The sequence below is a fragment of the Amphiprion ocellaris genome, chromosome 13 (assembly GCF_022539595.1).
Source record: "Amphiprion ocellaris isolate individual 3 ecotype Okinawa chromosome 13, ASM2253959v1, whole genome shotgun sequence".
NCBI lineage: Eukaryota > Metazoa > Chordata > Actinopteri > Pomacentridae > Amphiprion > Amphiprion ocellaris.
In genome coordinates, this window is record NC_072778.1 from 15,191,262 (window position 1) to 15,213,400 (window position 22,139).

General features: G+C 41.9%; 1 protein-coding gene across 19 annotated transcripts in view; it reads left to right on the forward strand.

Moving 5' to 3' along the window:
• The window catches only part of dlg3 (discs, large homolog 3 (Drosophila)), an 88,853-nt gene extending 66,752 nt beyond the window's left edge, over positions 1–22,101 (forward strand). For 7 of the 19 annotated variants that reach the window (XM_055016464.1, XM_055016466.1, XM_023287010.3 and 4 more), the window contains 12 exons: positions 983–1,139; positions 1,754–1,856; positions 11,329–11,443; positions 14,104–14,280; positions 14,392–14,467; positions 15,074–15,173; positions 16,696–16,737; positions 16,944–16,994; positions 17,099–17,460; positions 17,725–17,834; positions 17,926–18,017; positions 18,919–22,101. In XM_055016464.1, coding sequence (XP_054872439.1) covers positions 983–1,139; positions 1,754–1,856; positions 11,329–11,443; positions 14,104–14,280; positions 14,392–14,467; positions 15,074–15,173; positions 16,696–16,737; positions 16,944–16,994; positions 17,099–17,460; positions 17,725–17,834; positions 17,926–18,017; positions 18,919–19,025 — 1,492 coding nt within the window. In that variant the 3' untranslated portion in view covers positions 19,026–22,101. Of the gene's footprint in view, positions 1–982; positions 1,140–1,753; positions 1,857–11,328; positions 11,444–14,103; positions 14,281–14,391; positions 14,468–15,073; positions 15,174–15,831; positions 15,878–16,695; positions 16,738–16,943; positions 16,995–17,098; positions 17,461–17,724; positions 17,835–17,925; positions 18,023–18,918 lie in introns of those variants that run through there. The other 12 variants (XM_055016470.1, XM_023287018.3, XM_035955748.2 and 9 more) reach the window with 4 other exon arrangements.
• The last annotated feature ends 38 nt before the right edge of the window (positions 22,102–22,139 follow it).

Genomic DNA, 22,139 nt, shown 5'->3' on the forward strand with positions numbered 1-22,139 from the left:
CATCGATGGGAAAATGGTCTTAACAGCAAGTTTGAGCGCAGCCATTAGGGATTGAGTAGGAATTGTTCCTCTAGACCGCAGGCTGAGTATTGCGAGAGAAGACCACTAATGGGATCCATGCAGTGTTTTCTGATGATAGAGGAAACAGTGTGTTTTTGTGTGCTGGCATTTATGTTTATCTGTTCATTTGTATAGAAAGTCTGTGTGTGTATATATGTGTGTGCATGTGCGTGTGTTTGAGTCAACTATTGGGCTTCCTAGCGTGTCCGTGTGTTTGCATTTGTGTGAAGTGTGTTCTCAGAGGGCTTTTGCTGGACTGTAGCAGCGGTTTGGCCTCTCTAGCATCGTAAAACTGAGGCAGTCTGAATAGCCTGCTGGAGGATGAGTCATAGTGGCTAAAGCTAAAGCAGAGCTTCGGCAGGTCTGTCCAGGAGGAGGTGGCTCATTGTACATTTATATGACTGGGTGTTTAAGTGTGTACACGTGTGTACATTTCCATGAGATTTTCATGCATAGGCAGAAAGTGCTATAAGCAACAGATAAGGAGCATTTGGACCCAATCATGGTGCTGCTTGTGTTACTGTAATGAGTGAAATGTTATCTACGTGGTTATCAGCAATTATCTTTATTAGCATTACGATTATTGCATGGTTTTTACATGGTTAATCATTATTTTCTACCAGTGATGTCCTGTACCTGAATCATTAAAATGTTGAAGTATTTACTTTCAAATTTATACACAGCAGATCTACAGTAAAAGATCTGCAGCCCCGCCAGCTGCTTGTGGCTGCCTAAACTGGATGCACTTGACATTTTGGGATCATGCACAGTGCAAACCAATGGCTGTTGTCAGAAACACCCTCTGCGTACCCCTCTGCTTATGCTATTTCTAATGCAACTTTGGTCATATCTCTCTCCCGTGGTCTCTCTTGTATGCTCTCTGTCCTGCCCTTCACCCTGACGCTGTCATTCTGTTTGGCAGGGAGCCAAGGAAGGTGTTGCTGCACAAAGGCTCCACAGGTCTGGGCTTCAACATCGTCGGTGGGGAGGATGGAGAGGGGATCTTCGTCTCCTTCATCCTGGCTGGAGGGCCAGCTGACCTGAGCGGCGAGCTAAGGAGGGGCGACCGGATTCTCTCAGTCAGTATTTTAAATTCAGGCTTTCTGTTTGCCCACATCAACAGCTGTAACAAGTTTAAGGCAGTGAGAATTTTCAGCCAGCTCCCGCTGACAGAATAATGATGATAAAATTAAGGTGTCCTAGTGTTTAGGAAGCCAGCAAACATCTGCCCTGCTGAAATGTCCTTGAGCAAGCTATTAAATCCATAACAACTCCGAGGGAGCTTAGCCGTGCCACATTCCTCTGTTTTATTTCAGTGTAGCTTGCAGTACAACAATAATTGCCACAAATTATTTGAAAACTCTAAGGGTGAATGAATGTCTTTACTACAACATGTGTTCTAACAGTGACAGTTAATAACATAAAACAGCAGTCTTACCTAAATAAAAAATACAGAATTATCATCCACATTTGGACAACAATATAGTGATAGTTATTGTCAGATATTCACATGTTGAGAACAGATCTTATCTCAGCAAGTTGAAATGAAGCCATTCAGTATGAATTTAGGCTTTGCTTGCTCAACACAGCTCGACTTGTTTTCTGTGTAAATTTTAAAAATTACACAAGTGATTCACCTTTGGAATTTAATCTGAGTTTTTCTCACTAAATTTCTCAATCTGCTTTTTTGCAGGTCAATGGAGTGAATCTAAGGAATGCCACACATGAGCAGGCGGCTGCAGCGCTGAAGAGAGCTGGGCAGACTGTCACCATCATTGCTCAATACAGGCCTGAGGGTGAGGCCCTACTGTCTCATATCATATAAAATAGCATATAATATTTTACCCATAAATGGGAATCCAACTCACATTTTTATTGCACTGTGTTGAAAAGTTACCATCGAACATCATGTAACTAGCTTTTATTTCCAAAAGAATTCTTAAACTAGATGTACCTGTTTGGTAGAGACCAGTCTCATTTAACAGCTCATTCTGTAGAGCACAATAGTCTGGCTGCACTACACTGTCATTCTGCTACACGGGAAAAAAACGCTGGGGCATATTTGTATTTCTTTAAACCAATCACAGTCTTCATAGGCAGAGTTAAGCGAAGGATGGGGCTCCCTCAAAATGGTGACAAGTGGAATTGTTTTGGTGGAACATTTGCATGGAGGGAGAAGCAATGTGATTAAAATGGATCATCCAGTGCAAAAAACTAGCAGAATTAACTTACTGCATGGTCCAAATTATTGTCAAAATTTGAAGTTTAATATGTATGCTGCTGTCTGCAGGTTGTTGTAGTTATCTCCCGTAGTGAAGAAATCAGTAACATGCAGATAGCAGGAGGGAAAGAATGTCTGAACACCCAGTAAGCCAGACTAGCTACAGACTGTTACTGACACCCATCTATTGCTGTCAGAGCAATGTTGCCTCAAAGTCCCTTTTTGACAAAGTTAATGCACAAGATATGGCCACAATATTAGTTAATAATGCAGAACCTACCTTAGTCAACATTATTCCCTCGTAGCTCAGTTGGTAATCCAGTAGTCTTGTTACGACATTCTAACAGAACACTACATTTTTTTTACACATTAAAATCAGATCAAGAAAAGTATATAAAATGTCTTCCTTGGCTCAGGAGGTAACTTTCTAAAGTCAGAGAAAATTACCCAACATTATGCCATCAGAGTTATTATAGCCTGGGCTTAGAGACTATCAGTTTTTAAAAAGCTCGATATAGTTCGCATCAGGTTTAAAGGAATAGTCAGATATTTTGGGAAAACATTTGTTTGTTGCCTAGAGTTAGATGACAGCTTTGTGAGAGTTAGATTACAATTTTCATATTTAATATTTACCTTCTGTCTATATGGTAAAAATGAAGGCACTGCTAGTCGCCAGTTAGCCTAGCTTAGCACACAGACTGGAAGCAGGAAACACCAAGCTTGATTTTGTCCAAAGGCAACAAAATCCACCCACCAATATCTCTAAAGCTTAACAATTAAAGTTTAATATCTTGGTTGTTTAATCTGGGGAAAAAAGTGTTTTGGTTTTATAGGAGGTTATGTACCAAACTATTTCTAGTGGAGTCTCTGCTAGCTGCCTGGCAATCGTACACTGACACCAAAACTACAGAAAATAGTCCAGTCCATAACCTCCCTGTTAAACCACAACATGTAGACTTTTGTCTTTGTATAGATTATGCAAACATGTGTTAGCCACGCTACCTGGTTCTCTCTGTTTTCAGTCTTTGTGCTAAGCTAACTGGTTTTCTGAATGTATCTTTCATTCATAGACATCCATCGATCCATTATCCATACACCGCTTAATCCTCATTACAGCTGACTTAGGGTGAAGGCAGGGGACACCCTGGACAGGTCACCAGTCTATCACAAGGCTACACAAAGAGACAAACAATCACACTCACGCCTACGGACAATTTAGAATTATCAATTAGCATCAGCATGTTTTTGGACTGTGGGAGGCAGTCGGAGTACCCGGAGAAAATCCACGCATGCACAGGGAGAACATGCAAACTCCATGCAGAAAGATCCTAGGGTGGGACATGAACCAGGATCTTCTAGTTGTGAGGTGACAGTGCTAACCACCAAGCTACTGTGCAGCCCATTTATAAACTTGCGAGTGGATTTAATCTTTTTAACCAACTCTTTGCAAGAATGTGAATTAACATATTTCTCACAATGTCAGACTATTCTATCATCAGACTAAGTTCCTCTCAGGTCATCGATTAAACCCCTAAAAACTCATCTCTCTGTATCAAAATTACATACTTATAAGTAAAAAAAAAAAAAGACTTTCCTTCTATAAATGGCTTAAGGACCAGTTCCAGAAAAAAATAACTTGAGGTACATCCAAAGTTAGTTGGAGTGCACTACTAAAAACTAAAAACTACTAAAGTGGTTATCATCCACATTTAATGCTGCTTTTATCTCTATCAAACAGTCCTTTGTCACTGTAGACCAATAAATAGGAATGGGTGGGTGCTAATCTGGAGATGGCTAGGTGAATTTCCCTGGTGAGGGATCAATAAAGTTTATCTTATCTTAACTTAGGCGTTGCTCTTGGTTATGCGACTGCTTTGTTCATGATCCGTTGTAGTGTCTGAAGCTGTAGACACTGTGTTGCTTTTTGTGTTTGACTTTGGACACCCCAAATATTTGTAAATATCCATGTAGCAATGTCAAGACAATAAGCAAAAGTTAGGAGACTCACTGATATTGTCTAGCTGTGGTCAGCAGACTTGTACAATTTTGATCACCATTTTGTACAGATTTGCATAATGGTGAGACTAACCTTGCAGTTTACTTACCAAGAGTTTTAACTTTATATAATTAATAATGATTGTGGAAATTTGAACTGGTGGTGCAAAATATTAGATTGAGAGTGCAATGCATGCTTTTGTATGCTTCAATGACTTATATGTAAATCACCATCACTTTTTACCTTTAGAATGGTCTATGGAGTGCCTACTTCTTAGTCTTTTTTTTTGTTTTTTAAAATATTGTTGCTTGTGGGATTAAATTAATCAACTTAGCTTTTCATGAGGATTTTTGGATGGGAGTCTGTGGAAGCCAGAGCTTTTTGGAGCCAGCGCCTACCGGTGCTCAGCGGTATTGCACTTTTGCATTGGCTTCACGTTTAGCCAATATTATCTGTCTGCAACAGAGGAGCTGCAGTTTCAGGCCTGCTGTGTCAGATTGTAGGACATATCTAGGATCCCTGCTTTTCACGAACTTTGTCACAACAGCATCATTGGAAGATTGCTGAAGAGCGTGTCTTCCCCAAAATGCTACTTTCTGTTTAGGTAATAAGTTCTAAAGGTTCATTTCACCCAAACAGTACCTTTTAACTAATGACTTATGGTTTTAAAGGCTTATTATTCCAACCAGAATACAATTTTCTATTCAAGTACTTACAAATTTACCATTTTTTCCACTCAAATGTCACTTTCTAATGAGCGATGGCTTTTAAAGGTTTACTCCACCTAAAATGCCACTTTGTGTCCAAGTACTTATAGTTGTAAAGGTTGACTACACCCAAGCACTAATTTCTAATGAACCAATTATGGTTTTGAAGGTTTATTATTCCACCGAAAATACTACTTTGTGCCAAGTACTTACAGTTTTAAAGGTTTAATCAAATCAAATAGTACTTTCTAATGTACGAGTTGTGGTTTTAAAGGTTTACTCCAAACAAAATCTACTTTGTGTACAAGTACTTAGAGTTATATAGGTTTATTCCAGTCAAAAATAAAACTGTGTCTAAGCATTAATAGTTTTAAAGGTTTATGCTACCCAAATAGTCATTTCTATTGAATGAGGTGTAGTTTTGAAGGTTTATTCTGCCCAGAATTGTACATAGTTATTTATTTTTTCCAGTGTCTGTGAGTGTGGAGTAAACAAGTGATAACTATGTTCTCTGGCCCGGAAAAGAGTAGAAAAAAAACAAGGGTAGTAGAAATGTGATCCTACAAATATACAGCCTCCTCTACTGCAAACATATGCTACTTCTTTATAAAGCCATTCACTACATGCATCTTTTTTATACTGTTTGAAAATACTTTTTGAGACTGTCATGAGCACACTGCAGTGTCAAGGTGGAAATACCTGTATTTCACTTATAACGTGTCTTCTGGTACATAAAAACTGGAGTTAACTGTGTTTAAAGAACGTGATTTTGCCTGGAGGGAGTCTTTAATAAACATGAGCATTTAAGCGGCAGGAGAAATCCCACAAAAGGCTGCACTGACAGGTTGCATTATGGGAAATCTAGAAGCCAGTTTTTTGGGTTCACACTAGGCATTGAAAGTCATAATATCTCGATGCTTTGATTTTTTTTTTTTTTTTTTTTTTTTTTTAAGCGTCTCCCACAAGTGGCCCAACTTGGTAAAAGGTCAATATTCTCCAGCTTGAATAGTCCTTCAGTGGTGCGGTCAGCTCTACCTGCTGCGGCGGAAGCTGCATGATTGATCAGCTCGGGCTCCGGGCAGCGCTCCGGATAGGCTGGCGGTGGAAGTATTCAGGTTCAGGGGCGGCTCTCGCGTTAGCAGGCTTGAAGTGTTGAGCCAACTGCAAGGCGGGCAAACAAACCGCTGTTGTCCTTCCTTGTTCAAACCCGGAGCCCTGCGAGACGCCGCTTCCCCCCGGACAGCGATGGAAAGAGGAGACTAAGCGGAAAGTGCGAGCTGTGTCTCCGTTAGGACACCGGAGGAAAGTTTATAAGCTCTCGGAGTGGAGGTGGAAAGCGACAAACTTTTATCAGTCTACCAGCCGGAGCGGATGGGGGATGGGATCGGATACAACAAGCAGCACAGCAGAAGCCGCATGAACTCCCTAATGGCTGGATGAAGAAACTACCGGCTGCGACAGCGAAATAATAGCCCCCCGTTTCATTTTAGCTGAAGTGAGCAGAGCAGGGAAGGCGTCGAGAAATACTGACACGCTGAAACGGAGACAAACCGCGTGAGTTTCTGTGTCGAACATGCTTTTATTCATTGCTTCTGTACCGAGGTGGTTGGCTCCTTTTAGCCGTAACCTGTAGTTTCAGTTAAGTAGCACAGGCTGGAAATTAAGTGTGCGTTTCTGTTTTGCTAGAACCACTGAAAACTGTAATTAACCACCTCTTTAGTTGGCAAAAATAAACATTCGTTTCTTCATATCAACCTTGAAATTATTGCTAAGTTACCGTGGTAGACATGTGATAGCCTCACCCTTGTATACAATCACTTCTCTGGCAAAGTCCTGCCATTACCTGGAAACTGCTTGGTTTTATGACTTGTTTTCTACATTTAGTACATACTAATACTCGCTAAAGACCAGGCGAAGTTGAGTTTACTTGTAATTCATGTGCAGCAGGATCCATTCAACTTGTTGATCTGCTGTTCTTTTGTAACCTAAACCTTTAGGTGGGGACACACAGGTGTGGTCAGACAGGTGTGTGTCAGCTCGGTGGTTTGGACAGTGATCTCAACACTTTATATTTACATTACATCCGTATGCCACTGCCTCAGCAGACTTTGCACATACAGCTCTCTGACCACAGGTTCACTTTTCGTGCTGACTGAAGCAAAATTCTAATGTTGCCCAGCTTTGTAAGTTTATTTAACAAAATGGCACCACTCTTTCCTTATAATGGTAACTTGTGGCTTGGCTGTGCATTATGGCTGCCTTGGCAGTTGCATATGTCTCAGTGTTTCAGTGATTCTTTTTATGTGTACTTGGACATGATGCAGTAATGCTGTAACAACAAAGGAAAGGATATTGTGAGCTTTATATCGAGGCTGAGTTCTCAGGTCGGACTATGACAGGAATGTGAAAGGGCATGAGTTGTAGCATGCTCTCACTTCAGATTTCTCTCTTTCAATAAAACACAAGCCTCAAATGTCCAGTAACTCTCCAAGGTCATTGAAATCAAGGCGGAACAGGATCTGTGAGTTGGGATGGAGCTAAGCTAAAGGAAGACGCAGGCTGAGATAAAAGCTGACAATAGTGCAGTAAAGTTTTTCCTCCTGCTGCAAAATGCAGATTGTAAATCTTCATACTAGGCCATCAGAGTTCATGTTGTGTTGCATGCCAGATCATTCAGGCAGCATCTTGAATAATGATGTGGCTAGTTGAAGGGAACCTTTGTTTTCCACACCAGACCATGCTTTCAGCTCTGTGCCCCCTTTGTAACTCCATGAAGGACGTTTATCTGTTTGTGTACAGTTGTTAACTACTCTAAATGGACGAGTCGAGTGCTGGCAAATGATTGACTTCCTGCATCCCCTCTGGTGACCTGAGATCTGTCTGCAGTAATTGTGCTGGCATCTTGAAGTTATGTTTGACATGTTCATTTGAGTTTGGAGCAGGAGGAACCCCCAGTGCGCTGTGCAAGGACAGTCAGTCAGGGAGGGGGAATTGGAGGGTGAGTTCTAGTTTATGCCAGGCAAACTGCCTGGAGAATATTCTCAGGGGCCAGGGCCCGGGCATCCATGGACCTCTGATCGAAGGCCAGCACTGAAAACTACAAGAAGCCACAATAGAGCACAGGAGGCCCCCCCTGACTCTCAGTGGCTTATTGGAGCATCACTAGATCTTGAGCTCTCATTCAGGAATGGAAGTGAAGTTTGGTTATCCACATTCTGCCCTGCCCCACCAGTAATTACACTATTTGCATGTAGGAAATGGGAGGAGGGGTATGAAGGAAATGTTACACTCCATGAACTTTTATTAAACTCACAGCAGCATGCATTGCAAAGCTTTGTAGAGATATTTTCACCAGGGTATATATGTACATTCTGCTCTCTATTATTGGGAAGGGGGTGTGTGCATTCAGTGGCTCGACTATCCCTGAGAACATAACACGCTCTCACATTACCAGTACATGTCTGTTGTTGCATAACTGGATCAAAAGAGAAGCGACCATCCCCCAAAATAAAAAAGCTGCGCAACTAATGAGGACACGCAGTGGGAGTTAGAGGTACAGAATAGTCCCAGTTTCTATTAGCTGTCGTTTCTTCCTGTGGGTCACTCCTAAAAATATGGCATAGCTCTTGAGTATTGCTTTAAGGAACCAGGTTTAACATTCATAATTGTAGACTCCCACTTGCCCAGCACTCCAGAGGTGTGCTTGTAAGTAGGGATGGTCATGAATAGTTTATGTGGAATTGATCAACATTAAGACATGTGACTTGTTGTTAAGGAGATGGATATAGTTGTTGTCCTAACCTGGTTCTACCATATGTAATTGTTAGCCATTGAAAACTACAACCCATTTTGTTATTCTGACTTGTAACGCCAATAATTCTGTTTTTGATGCATATGGAGATGAGTTACAAATGTTGGTTATTGCTCTACTTGATTACTAATAATCATTATCGGTATCGACCCTTAGAAAAACACTGGTTCCCTCCTAGTATATGATCAGTGCCTTATCCCCTAATGCAAAAGGGCACCAGATTTTTAATCCTTGATCAGTTATTGATCATTAACATGGGAAGCACTCAGTTAAACTATTTGCCTATATCCAAATCCTTACTTGTAAGTGACCTGAGGGCTTAACACTGTTGTAGTTGATTTGGATTTGCAGTCATTCGTATTAGATTTGATCAGATTTCTTCACAGTCCAGGCCAGGTTGTGAAAGTTTTGTTACAGTAGCTCCACGTGGTCGATGTTTGAAGTGGCACAAACGGTCACTGCAGAGCTCACGTTTCAGTATAATGTGTTGTCCTGTGTTACCATTGGGAGATGGTTTGTGATTCTCAGTCTCCAGTATCACAGTGCATCCTGTGTAGTACTACGAGTATCTGTCTATTTTCTGTGTAACAGGTGTAGACATCCCTCACTGTTTCATAACGCCTGACTGTACAATTGCTAGAAATGACTTAATTGTAAGCAAGGTTACTGCTGGTGGTTATTGAGAGATTGATTATAGTGCGGTTTCTTACTCATATATACACAGATATTGTGATGTGTCATACATAAATTGTGTTGCAGAATTATTTGTATTCTGATGTCACTGTCAAGGTGCGGCAATAGTTTATGGTTACCTTGTGATTCTGACATCAACTTCCCTCAGAGGCTAAAACCTGATTGTAGTTCATTGTTCTTCCTGTTCTTCCTGAGTGTCCACAGTATTTAGATGAATCATCTGGACGTTAGGAATGTGAACAAGCAGAACATTTAGCTCTAGCACCTGTGCTACTGATAGCACTCGTCCTGTCTCACTCGCCCAGGTTTCAGGCAGCCTTCAGGTTGGTGGTATTGAGAAGCAGGGCATTAAGACTGCTCTCTCTATTTAGCTACTCTTTGTCTTGTCCCTCGGCCCCTCCTCTCTCAAGCTGCTGCTTCTTGTACTCCTTTCTCTTGTCTCTCCTGTGCCTGAACGCCAAGTGGACTAGTCTGAATGGCTGTTTCCGTGTGCGCTGTCCCTGTTCTAGGAGCGCTAGAACGTTGCTCTTGGTTACTGGCAGTCAGGCGGTGTCTGGTTACCTCACCTTGCAGCGTCACTTTGTTGTATTGTTAACCCTTTGAGCAGAGCCCAGGGTGGAGAGCTGTCCGCAGGCCTGAGCCGGACCTGTGTTTGCTTCGAATCCCCTTTAGATGTCAGCAGGGGGTTACAGTTCAGTGACCTGAAGCTTGTTTTTGCACCTGCCCAGAATTTTCCGGGAGCTTGGACTAACTTTGGCTGAATCACTGTTGTAGGCATAGGTGTTTGTTTTTCAAGGCTACTCCTAGGTCTGTTTGACAGAATATGGACTTTGATCTTATGTTGTTCACGTTACAGGAAGTGTTGCCAGCTATGGATGATTAAGCAGTAAGGTAGGAGTCAGCCCCTACAGGCATGGCAGTCGAAGAGATAGTGGAAGAAATTTGGATGATATTCCCTTGCACTGGTTCTTTTATAGAGCAATTATGATCAAGACATAGATATATTGTCTCATTACAGCAATATTGTGTGCTATCACATGTAGTTAATGGTGTAATTCTATCGTTTACAGCTCAGTTGCTATGCACATACATCTATGAAGCATTAATACTTCTAACTTGACTCCCTTTGTCTTCGTCAGTGGTGTAGAGTGTAAAAATGTCCAGAAAATTTCTGCTTTTGTATGGCTGCAGCACATCCTTTGTGTGCTCACATGAGCACCTTAGCCCGCTTGTTTTTCTAGCTACATCTACTGGTCTGTGTATATGGACGTGTGCTGTGTGGTGCGGTGGCCTTGCTTGTTCCAGCAGCCTGGGTACAGAGCACATTGTGCACAGCAGGCTAATGAGAGCATTCTTAATGAGGAGGTCCAGGTGGATTCATACATCATCCCTTTGCTCCTGAGCAGCAACTGGATTTACACACCTATGACAAATGGTCATGCATTTAAAATTGTTGGAGGCCTTCCCTTTTTTTAACCACACTGAAGAGCCCAAGTTGAACTTAATTAATCTGTGTAATTAATTACCTGACATGAGACATTACTGGATGTGTAAGGCAGATCTGTGATAAACCATCTGTTCCTGGGGTCATTAATCAGCCTAAGGATTCGCTGAACCTTTCCTCTATTCTCTCTCGCTCACTGCAGCGCTAACCGAGACACAGATCTCCAATAATATTCTAGTGCAATAACAGAGCAGGGCCCAACGCTCTTTGGCCTCTTTATTCTAGATCTCCAATGCCACCTTAACCTTTGGGTATATCTACCTTAAAGACAAAAGGGTTGGTGTTTATGCTCGAGGGCCTATTTTTGACCCAGTTTGTGTTTCTCTTCCTATGCAGAGTACAGTCGCTTTGAGTCTAAGATCCACGACCTGAGGGAGCAGATGATGAACAGCAGCATGAGCTCAGGATCAGGCTCCCTGCGTACCAGTGAGAAACGTTCCCTCTATGTCAGGTAAAGCTGGCACACACACACACAGTCATGCTTGCACTCACAACATCAATTCTAAGATCTGCAGTCAAAATAAGCACTCTTGCATAATAAAACCTCGACCTGTCTGTGGGGGAGAGTAAAGCCTGAATGCACGTGTTGTCAACAGCAGTCGCACTGTCAGAGTACAGCAGCAAGACACGTATGGCATAGATCACATGATAAGACATGATATTTCATGCCGATCTATTTGTAGGATGACATTTAATTTAGGCCATTGGGTTGATGCTGTTCATCATCACCTAAAAGCTGATGGATAGACATTCCCTGTTGTTGTTTTGATGCCACGTATAACATTGACTCTACTTTGTTTAATGTAGCTTGACAGAGGCGCTTGTCAATGTGACCTGTGTTATGACACTTTGGGCCAGTTGCCAAACTGGATGGAGGCTCATTTAGGAATTAAAACAGGTGGCATCCTTCTGCTCACAATAATGCATCGAGTCACAAAAGACTCACAGGGGTCAAGGAAGAAAGGACTGTGTGATGTAACTGCATAGTCCAAGTGCTTCCCCATATTTCTGCTGAAACACTAATGCGCTTCACTTAACCTAAGCTTAATAGCTACATTATTAGATTGATTGAGTCAAAGTTCGATAGAAATGGACTTTACTGGGATGTATCAGAAGTGTATAGGTGTTATCTCATTGGAGACCTGCTATAGTCAGAGGAGTGTTAAGCAGTCTGACTCATGCCTCTCTTATAGACTAACTCCTATGAGGCATGTAGAGCCTAGCCTGCTCCTGTGCAGTGACTAAGCCCACAGTTATGTTGGAAAAGCTGTCTAGTTTGCCGGCTGATGTGGGAGCCGCCATGTCCTCCCAGCCCAGCCTCAGGAATGTGGAGGCATTCAACCTCTAAGGTGCGCTTCAAAAACAGTGTCATGTGTGCTCACACTCTCTGTAGCACAAATATGTCAAGGTGCAGCAAAATGGCAAAAGGTGCACTTGTTGCCCTCTCAAACACAAACTGATAAGCCTCCTCTCAATGCCAGTTTCGTTAATACCGCTTATGCATGGCCAGCAGTTATAGTTGGTAGAAATAGGCTGGCTGAAATCCTAAGACAGAGGAGAAATCATGCAATGCATGTCTGTCAGAGCCTGCATGTCCGCCAGACCAGTGTTGCCTGTAGATATAGGCTTGTAGGTCAAGGGAAGTTTAAACCTGTAAAGCAGAAATTAATACCTTTAGAAATAGCTGTGGGTCTACCTGTCCAACAGGATAGTGACGCACTCAGACAGACAATAAACAGTGCATGTTTGTAGTGGAAAGTATGTGGCAACAGCAGTTAGAAATGTCGCATGTCATGCTTCTATGTGTTGTCTGAAAAAGGCTGTGACGCCTCTTTCCACCTTTGGTCTGTATAGTTAATAGGACTTTCAAAATTATTTTGCGTTATTGAGATAAATATTTAAAACCGACACAGAGGTTTTAAAAAGATTTCTAAATGACAAATGTTTGGTTTTTTTCTGTATCACTACACTCGACACAGGTTTTTGAAAGTATGGAAATAATGCAAATGATAACAGACTTAAAAGGTGGTTTGTAAACTTGTGTAGAGTTTTAATGGTATACCACAGCAGCATAGCGCAATGCAATAGCAACTGAAGAGAAACGCACAGGAGCTATTTTGCGCAGAGGCACTTTGCATCCATTTACTTCCTCCCTCTCTCTGTGCTCACATATTCTGCCTTTTAATACAGCCGAATTCCCAATACAGCGTTTCTTATTTATGTATTTCTGTCATCGAGTATGAAAACGTGACTGAAATGCAACCTGTTACGACTGCACGTTAAGCAGCAATCACTTCCAAGTTGCTGCTGTGAACTGCTGAAATCTTGATTTGAAAAACGTTTCATTGAATCATATGAATCAAAGACAATGACTGTGCTGTGAATTAGGCTGTATTTTGATTAATCTCAAAGCTGCTGTTAGACAATTACACATTAAGGAGTAAAGGATTCGCTTTAGCTGCTTTGTGCTTGTAAAATATCCACCATGTCCATGTTTGCACCATATTTAGTATAGACAACACTAACATTTTACTGAGTTAAGGATTTTAATTAAAACTTGGATGCACTTTACTAATGAGCCCTATTCTCTATGTATTATCATTTAGGAGTTCCGAGTTTAATCCTACAGTTTTGCACTTTGGCACGTAAAGCTTTGTTTTAATTTTATTCTGTGCTGCTTTATACAATGCCATGAATTTGTACGAATAAAATCAACTGTTCATTTAGCTTTTTCTGAGGAAAATTCATTGTTTAGATTGTGACGAATCATTAAAATGGACATTAGTGGCAGCCCCAGCGATTATCTGTAAACTAGTGACTTCAATTCAACTGTTATCATCTTGTCACTGTATCAAGATAACTTTCAAGATCCTTTATTATTATCTGAATTCCACATATTTTAAATCCAGTCAAATCACAGCCCATGCCAGCAATGTGAAGTAATAGAAAAAGTAGCAAAGACCAATTATGTAATGCTGCAGATTCATAACTGCTAATTTGTGCCAACTTTGGACACTTGGTGCAGCAATTTGATGGTGGTGCATGTGGAATCTCTACACAGAAATTGAAGATAAAACAAACAGGGTGTAACCAGAGGCTTTGTCTTCGCAGAGCTTTGTTTGACTACGACCGAACGAGGGACAGCTGCCTGCCCAGCCAAGGCCTGAGCTTCTCTTATGGGGATATCCTTCATGTCATAAATGCTTCTGATGACGAGTGGTGGCAGGCGAGGCTTGTCACACCTCATGGAGAGAGTGAGCAGATTGGGGTTATTCCCAGCAAGAAAAGGTACCGTCCCTCTTCATTTAAAGCACTGTTCCAATGCCAGACGAGGCCAAAGTGACGACTCTCTTTGAATCCCAGCCTGAACTTTGAAGCATTTCCCTTTCTTTTTTCTAGAGTGGAGAAGAAGGAGCGGGCCAGGTTAAAAACAGTCAAGTTCCACGCCCGGACAGGCATGATTGAGTCAAACAGGGTAAGTGTAGAGGGCCAGCTGCTCCCTACCCTGGTGCCAGAGTGGCTGTCTTCAGAGCTGCTGCTGGGCTTCCAGGGAGATGGCCTACTTCCCCCTGAGTGTGGGAAAGGGACCGGCACCTGCTCACTGAAGCAAGCACAAAAAGCACTCGTATTACTGTATAGATTACACAGAAGCTCCGTGGAGATGAGCGGTCTCTGTAACCTCCACAGCTCGTGCACTCAATAATATTAAGAAATGTGCACTTACAAAATGTCTGCACGTTTGTCAGAGGCTGATCTGTCAGATTTAATTTGTACAAGAATAAATCAGCTGTAATGTTGTCTGTATTATCTGTTATGCAAGAAGATTAATTTGATTGAAAATGGTACATGTTTAATTTGGTCAACAGACGCCTGTTTCCTTCACATGGATGTGCCGTTCATTTTCACCCATTACCTGCTGATCATTTTCATTATTTGACGTTTATTTACATTTCATTTGTTTTTTGTGTGCTTTTTGTTTTTTGCATGGGTGTCGAGTATCTTCATTGAAACCCATTCTGTTTTTGTTTTCACCCTGTCATCGCCCCCTTCCCCGCCCTGTCACCCACACATCGACAAGCAGCCAGTCAAAGTAAAGCGCAAAAAAAGCTTCAACCTCTCACGCAAGTTCCCGTTTTACAAGAGCAAGGAGAATATTGTACAGGAGTTGGTGGAGTCTGAACGTGAGTACCAGCTGTGTGATCTGGGGTGGGGTGGGGTGGTGTTTTCGTCCTTTCCCCTTCATGCTTCAGTTCTGTCTCTCAACTTTCATCTTTCCGCTCACCTCCAGGGATGGTTTGTGTGATGGCACCACTCTCATCCCTTTCTCACTGTCCCAGAGAGACGCCCCACATGCCAGAGCCGGCATCACCGGGCAGGAGATGTGGGGTTCTCTCTGTTGTGTCTGTGGATCTGTCTATGGGCTCCAGAGGAGTGGGTAGCTGTGTGTGCTGCCAGCTGTGTGTGTTTGCAAGTTCTTGGCTGCATTAACACACAGGCCTTCTAATACCGTGATGCTACTTCTTGTATAAGTCCTGATCAATTCTCCAGTCAGTCACTGACCCACAACAAGAAGAATCTCATTAACTGGACTGAAGCTTTAACACTTAACAGGTCAAAATCCCATTTTAATGGGATTGGGCTTGTGTAATTGAAAGGCCGTGGCTTACTATGAACAAAGTGGAGCTCAGGCTTGATGAGTACCACAGCACCATGTGTCAGTGGGCCTGGTGAGCACTACACTGCACTCCTCTCCCTCTCTGCCCCAACTCTCACTAACCTCTTCTTCTTCCTGTCTGCTTTCTTCTCTTGGTTTCTGCTCTCACCTGTCGGGACACCTAGGACTTCCCAGGGTTAAGCGATGACTTTTATGGATCAAAGAGTTTGAGTAAGTGTGTGGTTGTACTGTGTCAAGCAGCTGTCCCCCGAGCTCAGAGAAGAATGCTTTGTCACTGCAGACCCAGCTGGGAATGCAAAAACCACACACATTTAGAGTGACACACACACACACACACACACACACACACACACACACACACACACAGACCTATGTGCGTGCTCACACATAAAACACACACACCCACTCAGTTTCACAGTACATTTAAAAAGATGCATTCCCAGCAGAGGGTGGGTGAGCGTTACACTTATTCTGAATGTCTCATAGGGCCTTTACAGTACATGTTTAGTAGAGTCTTGTCACATAAGGTCACATAGAGCTACAGTACAGCTGTCTCCTGAACAGGGTGTCTGGCTGGAAACCCTTTTTCCTCCAGTTCCCCTGAGTCAGCCAGCTCCTGCCTCCCTCCTGTGGATGCTGTAATGACTATATGTTTTTTGGTTTTTTTTTTTTCTTTTCCTTGATATGAGATCCGCTGCCACCGGCACAGATCTAGCAATAGGAAACATTGGCCAGGGAATTGTGGCTCATTTGGGATATTGTCACAGGAAACACTTAATTTCCTATTGCTTGCACCTAAAACCACTTCCCTAATATTTCAAGAGCATGTCTGCCGCACCAAACAAGGCTTCTGCTTTCTTTATTCCCTTTTTTTTTCAGTGGCCTAGTTGTTGAGAAACAGGGTGCTTTTTTCCCTGAGGCCGGTGAAAATATTTTTCACCCATAAGAGGAGACTTTCTTTTAATGCGACTGTGGTTCTACTGTTTTTTAAAAAATGATCTGAAACTTGCTCTCTTTTGCTTTTGCAGAATGCCTGACATCCAACACAAGTGACAGCGAAAGTAGTTCGAGTGAGTCACCTTAATTTCACATGGTCTTCCTGATTTGTTTTACACTGCCCACATAGATGAATAACAGGGTAGATGCTGTTAAATTTACTTGTGAAATGATATCTGTAACTTAATATTCATTTGGAGTTCTATCAGCCATGACAGCACAATTATACTTCTTTAAACGAGATGTAAATTTCTAATGGATCTGTTTTGTGCTATTACAGAGGGTCAGGAGGACACAATTCTTTCCTATGAGCCAGTCATTCGACAGGAAAGTGAGTGAATCATTTCACCATAAATGGGGATTAAAAACATGCAGCACAAGTCGCACAGTAGATGTTTTTGCACATATCAACTATCTTCCTTCTGTCTGATGCAGTACACTACACAAGGCCTGTGATCATTTTGGGCCCAATGAAGGACAGAGTAAACGATGACCTCATCTCTGAGTTTCCCCACAAGTTTGGCTCATGTGTACCCCGTGAGTTGGCAACATGCAACACCTCTCAGCAGTGCACTACACATAACAGCGGTGGCAAAAATAAACTTGTTCCATTCACCTCCGCAGATACAACTCGTCCGAGGCGAGAGAACGAGATGGACGGCCAGGACTACCACTTTGTGGCCTCAAGAGAGCAAATGGAGAAAGACATTCAGGATAATAAATTCATAGAGGCTGGCCAGTTCAATGAGAACCTCTATGGGACGAGCATCTTGTCTGTCAGAACTGTGGCTGAGAGGGTAGGCATCTGGACTTGTATTTTTCTGTAGGATTGGCTTACCAGATTGGGTTTGTTGTAACTGGGGTGCAAACAGAAATGCATTTGGTGGCCTGCTAGATCCTAGAAAATGCCATTTGTCACTAAGGCTCCACCATTAACTTTCCAAGAAGTTATGAGCTTGTTGTATTAATTTCAGTAGTTTTACCAGAACCACAATCAACCCTTCAGTGAATATAATCACTTGACAAGTTTTATGAACAATGCGCTCTCTATCTGCCTGCAGGGGAAACACTGTATTCTGGATGTGTCTGGGAATGCCATAAAGCGACTGCAGCAAGCACAACTTTATCCGATTGCCATCTTTATTAAACCAAAATCCATTGAAGCCCTTATGTAAGTCTAGAGCCTTTATCCAAATTGTGATCAGGATATCATCAGGTCTGAGTGTGTCTGGTTGGCTAACCATGACTGCTGTTGTTTTCAGGGAAATGAATAAGAGGCAGACGTACGAGCAGGCCAATAAAGTCTTTGACAAGGCAGTTAAGCTGGAGCAGGACTTTGGAGAGTATTTCACAGGTTAGTCTCAATGCTGTTTTGTTTTGATTTTTATCTGCAGTTTTGATTTGAGCTGTGGCTGATGTTTTTTGCAGTTATTTGCTCAGTTAATTATTTGGCTATATAACTGTTAGATAATTGTGAAAAATATTTTCACTAAAGCACAAAGTGATGTCTTGAAATTGACCAACAGAATCAGATGTTTCAAAGATCAGTCAATCAGCGGATGAGTGGTGGCAATTCTTAATTTGGTATTTAATTCCTCATTTAATTGTTTATTGCATGAAGAAAGACAGTTTCCGAATCTCATTTATTTCTCATAACTGATACTAAATTTGTAATGGTACAACTCAGACATCTAGCAAATTGTTAGATTCGTGGTCTGTCAGGACTACATGTTAAACCAGGAGTCACCTCCAAGGTGCTGCTGTGCACCACTAAAATCTAGATTTTAAAACTGACGTCGACTCGTGGCAAAGTGGTCACGCACATTAGTTAATGGCTATACTGCACAGTTTGCTTTATTTTCATAAAATTCAAAGCTACTACTGAAGTCAGACAACAATTACACAAACATTAGAAAGGGAGTTGCTATAGCTGATCGGTGCCTCTAAAAATCCATCATGTCCATGTTGCACTGTAATATACAGAATATGTTTTTCCATTTGAAAGAATTGCATAAAGGCAATTCCCAGTTAACAGGTTAAAATCTAAAGATCTTAAATTTTTTTAAAAAAGTAAAATAAAAGGCAGACATTTAGTAAATTGTTATTTTTGCTTAGTGAATATCAAGGATTTAGGCTGACATGATTGATCAACAAAAGCAGTGTCCAATTTTGTCAATGGACTTATTGATTAATTGAATTACAGTTTCAACTCCAGTTCTGATTTCATATATTTCTACTTGTGTGTTTCCCTCCAGCTATTGTACAGGGTGACTCGCTAGAGGAGATCTACAACAAAATCAAGCTTATCATCGAGGAGCAGTCTGGGCCCTACATCTGGATCCCCTCCTCAGAGAAGCTCTGAGCTCCCTGCCGTCCTCTCTGCATCGATGCAGAGCTCCCTTCCTGCCTCCCAGAGACCCCACCCAAGCCCAAATAGCCCCCTCTCCTCACCTCCTTTTTGCAGATATGTTTCATATCAAGTTTTAGTGTCATCATTATGTTACTCTCTAAATGAAAAAGAAGTCTTATCACCATTACTGTGACTGTGCACACCCCTGCATGAGTTTCTCAACAAATCCATTCAAGACTGGAAATGCCATTCCAAAGGAATTTGTCAAATGAAAACAAAAGGGAAAAGGAATAAATCCTTTTGTGAACTGAGACTGACTGAAGATCAGAATGCTTTGCAGAAATCTCAAGAGACGAGTTGGGATTCAAAAAGAAGTTGCAGGGGAACAGAGACAAATCATACCAAGTTGGAACACTTTGTAAATGTTCATCAAATCACATTTAAAAAGACACGCAAGATGAGAAGTTGAAGACCAATTAAGGGTTTTTTTTTTCTAAAAGGACTGGATAAAATCGAGCCCTGCTGATGGTACTGTTCAAGGAGTCGTCTCTTGTTTATAATGACTGAGGAAATTAGTGGAGGAGCCTACAAACTGGTGATCTATTTATCACAAACCAGCTTGCTGTTTGGTCGTCTGCCAGTTGTCTGTGCTGCAGCCGATAAAGACATCTTGGGAGGCAGATCAAGAGGAAGAAATGCGTTGTGAATCTCTACATTTATATTATGAAATCACAAGATAAATGATAAAATCCTACTGAGATTTTACTACATATTAAAAACTACACATTTTACACTTCACTAGAGTTGTCAATTTGGAGGGCTGTTAGATTTCATTTTGGGTTTTTTTCTTTCTTTCTTGTGGGATTTTTTTGCTTGTGGTTTTTAGCTGCTCTGTGTAAAGGATGGGGGTAGAGAAGTGTAACTGGGCTCTCTGCAAAACACCAAACTGCCTTACATCAAATACAAATTCTGTTTTGTGACTACCTGTTGTCTGTGAGGGAGGCTGCACACAACTGACAAGGAAAAGAGAGGAAACATTCTCATCTTTCCTTAGTTTTTTTGTGTCCTCCAACTGTCAGGAGGCCTGACTTGAGTGCAATAGATTAAAAATATATAGTCTCACCTCTGTGGGCGCCTTTTCTCTGTATTTCAGCCTTTTTTCTGTGTAGTTAAACGAAGAATTTGGCCATTGGATTACAATTTGGAACAGCCAGAGCCTCCTAACTCATGTTGAGCAGCAGACCACCCTATTACACTCTCTGCCTTCCCAGAGGATTCTCTTCTGATTGGTCACATGGTACTGTCCTATCTGCCGCCATGATGGTGGCCTTAAAACGGGTAGAACAAGACAATAATTGTATTGGATGTCCTAACGATTAAAGAGTCAATATAACCTGTTTTGGATTGTCCCCATGTCCCCCTACCAAAAACAACACTAAAGTTGGGTTTGAGTAAACCTATACGCTTTGTGTATCTATAAACGTATGAATTCTTCATGAATCTGTTGTTGGCAGGTGCTGAACCACTGTGTTTGAGCTCTGGGCGTGTCTGGGGTGAGCTAGACCAGCTCAGGAATCTTTAACGTACAGATACCATTTCCCCTGTGACTGAACGGCCATGTTTGGGCGATGACACAGAGTCCGTAGTTGTGAACAAATGAGTTCTCGAGGCACTGTCGCTTAGTTGAAGGCATTTTTAACTGGACGGTGTATCCGGGTTGTATTGCGTGTCTTCTATTTATCGCGGGGCTTGGAGCTTGTTCGAGGCCATCGGTTCGGTAACCTACGCTGCGCAGCATCAGCAGGATTGAAATGACCCGCTCCACCTCTCTGTGCAGATCTTGGCGCTGTATGGCGACGTGTGCATGTGAGAGGGCACGTCTGAAGGAGGAGTCCTCTGGCCCCTGATCCTGTGAACGTTCTCGCTTTCTTCCTCAGCTTTTTGAAGAGTGCAAAGGGATTGTTTTTTTTTTTTCTCCTCAGAGAGCCAGACCCAACAAGAAGTGTTAACCTAGACCTCTGGGTCCATTGCTCTCTCCCACCCACAGAGCACCTGTACCTGCAGGCATTTTCTGAACAGGTGTGCCCACCTGCCAGGCACCACTGCTAAACCAGCTGTCATTACCTGTGTCAAAACCAGAGTTCAGGGAATAACCGAAGGGAACAGAGCCATTTATAAACTGCTTGCAGACTGTTTCAAAGGGTGTGGTAGCTGTACAATGTAAATAAGCCCCCAGCAGATCCCCCTCACCTGTGCTTCATGCATGTGTGAATCAGACTGGGACAAACATGTTTTATAGACCACAAATGTCAGGTAAGTAAAGTCTGAGCTACTCTTGAGATATAATTTCCATACAAATGTGCTGTATTGTTGGTATTTCTCTTAAAATGCCTATTGGAACACTTAACTAGTCAGTTGGGAATTCAATTCCCTCAAGTAGGGCCTGTCTACATGTGATTTCTTGTGGAACGTGTCTGGGTGTATAGATTTAAAAAAATATATTGTAAAATAAAGTGATACAGGCAGAAACCTACACAATATCGCAGAAACCAGGAGCATTGATCAATACATTATTAGAAGTTTAGAATTGGTCTTCTCTGGTGTTTAGTTGAAATACAGCTGACTGTTAACAATGTGTGTGGTATTCATACCTCAGTCAGCCATGTCAAAGCCCAAAGAACTTGATTTCATTTTACTCTTTCCATTGAGGTTGTGGTAACAAGATGGGACCTGAATGCCTCTGTGTGTATAATTGATGAGGGTCTTTGTTCTGATGAGAGAAATGACGACATATATGCTTTTATTTTTTGGGTGGGGGGGTCAGGGTTCTTGTTTGTACTTTTGGGTGATGATATGTTTATGTTATAGCACATCTGTGCAGTAAGTGCTTGCAAACATGAACCCTTTGATTGTACAGTAGTTTCCTTCCTGTCACTGCAGGTGGTACAGCCTATCAGGACACTTGGCCTCATGGTCTTCCCTGTCCTAGTCATGAGGGAACACAGTCCTGCAACTTTTGTTTGGGTTTTATTTTGGGACTTGACAAGAGTTTATTTGTTTGAAAATAAAATATGTGACTCAGTTATGATTTTGATGTGCTTGTTATTCTGGTTTAAGCATTGGCTT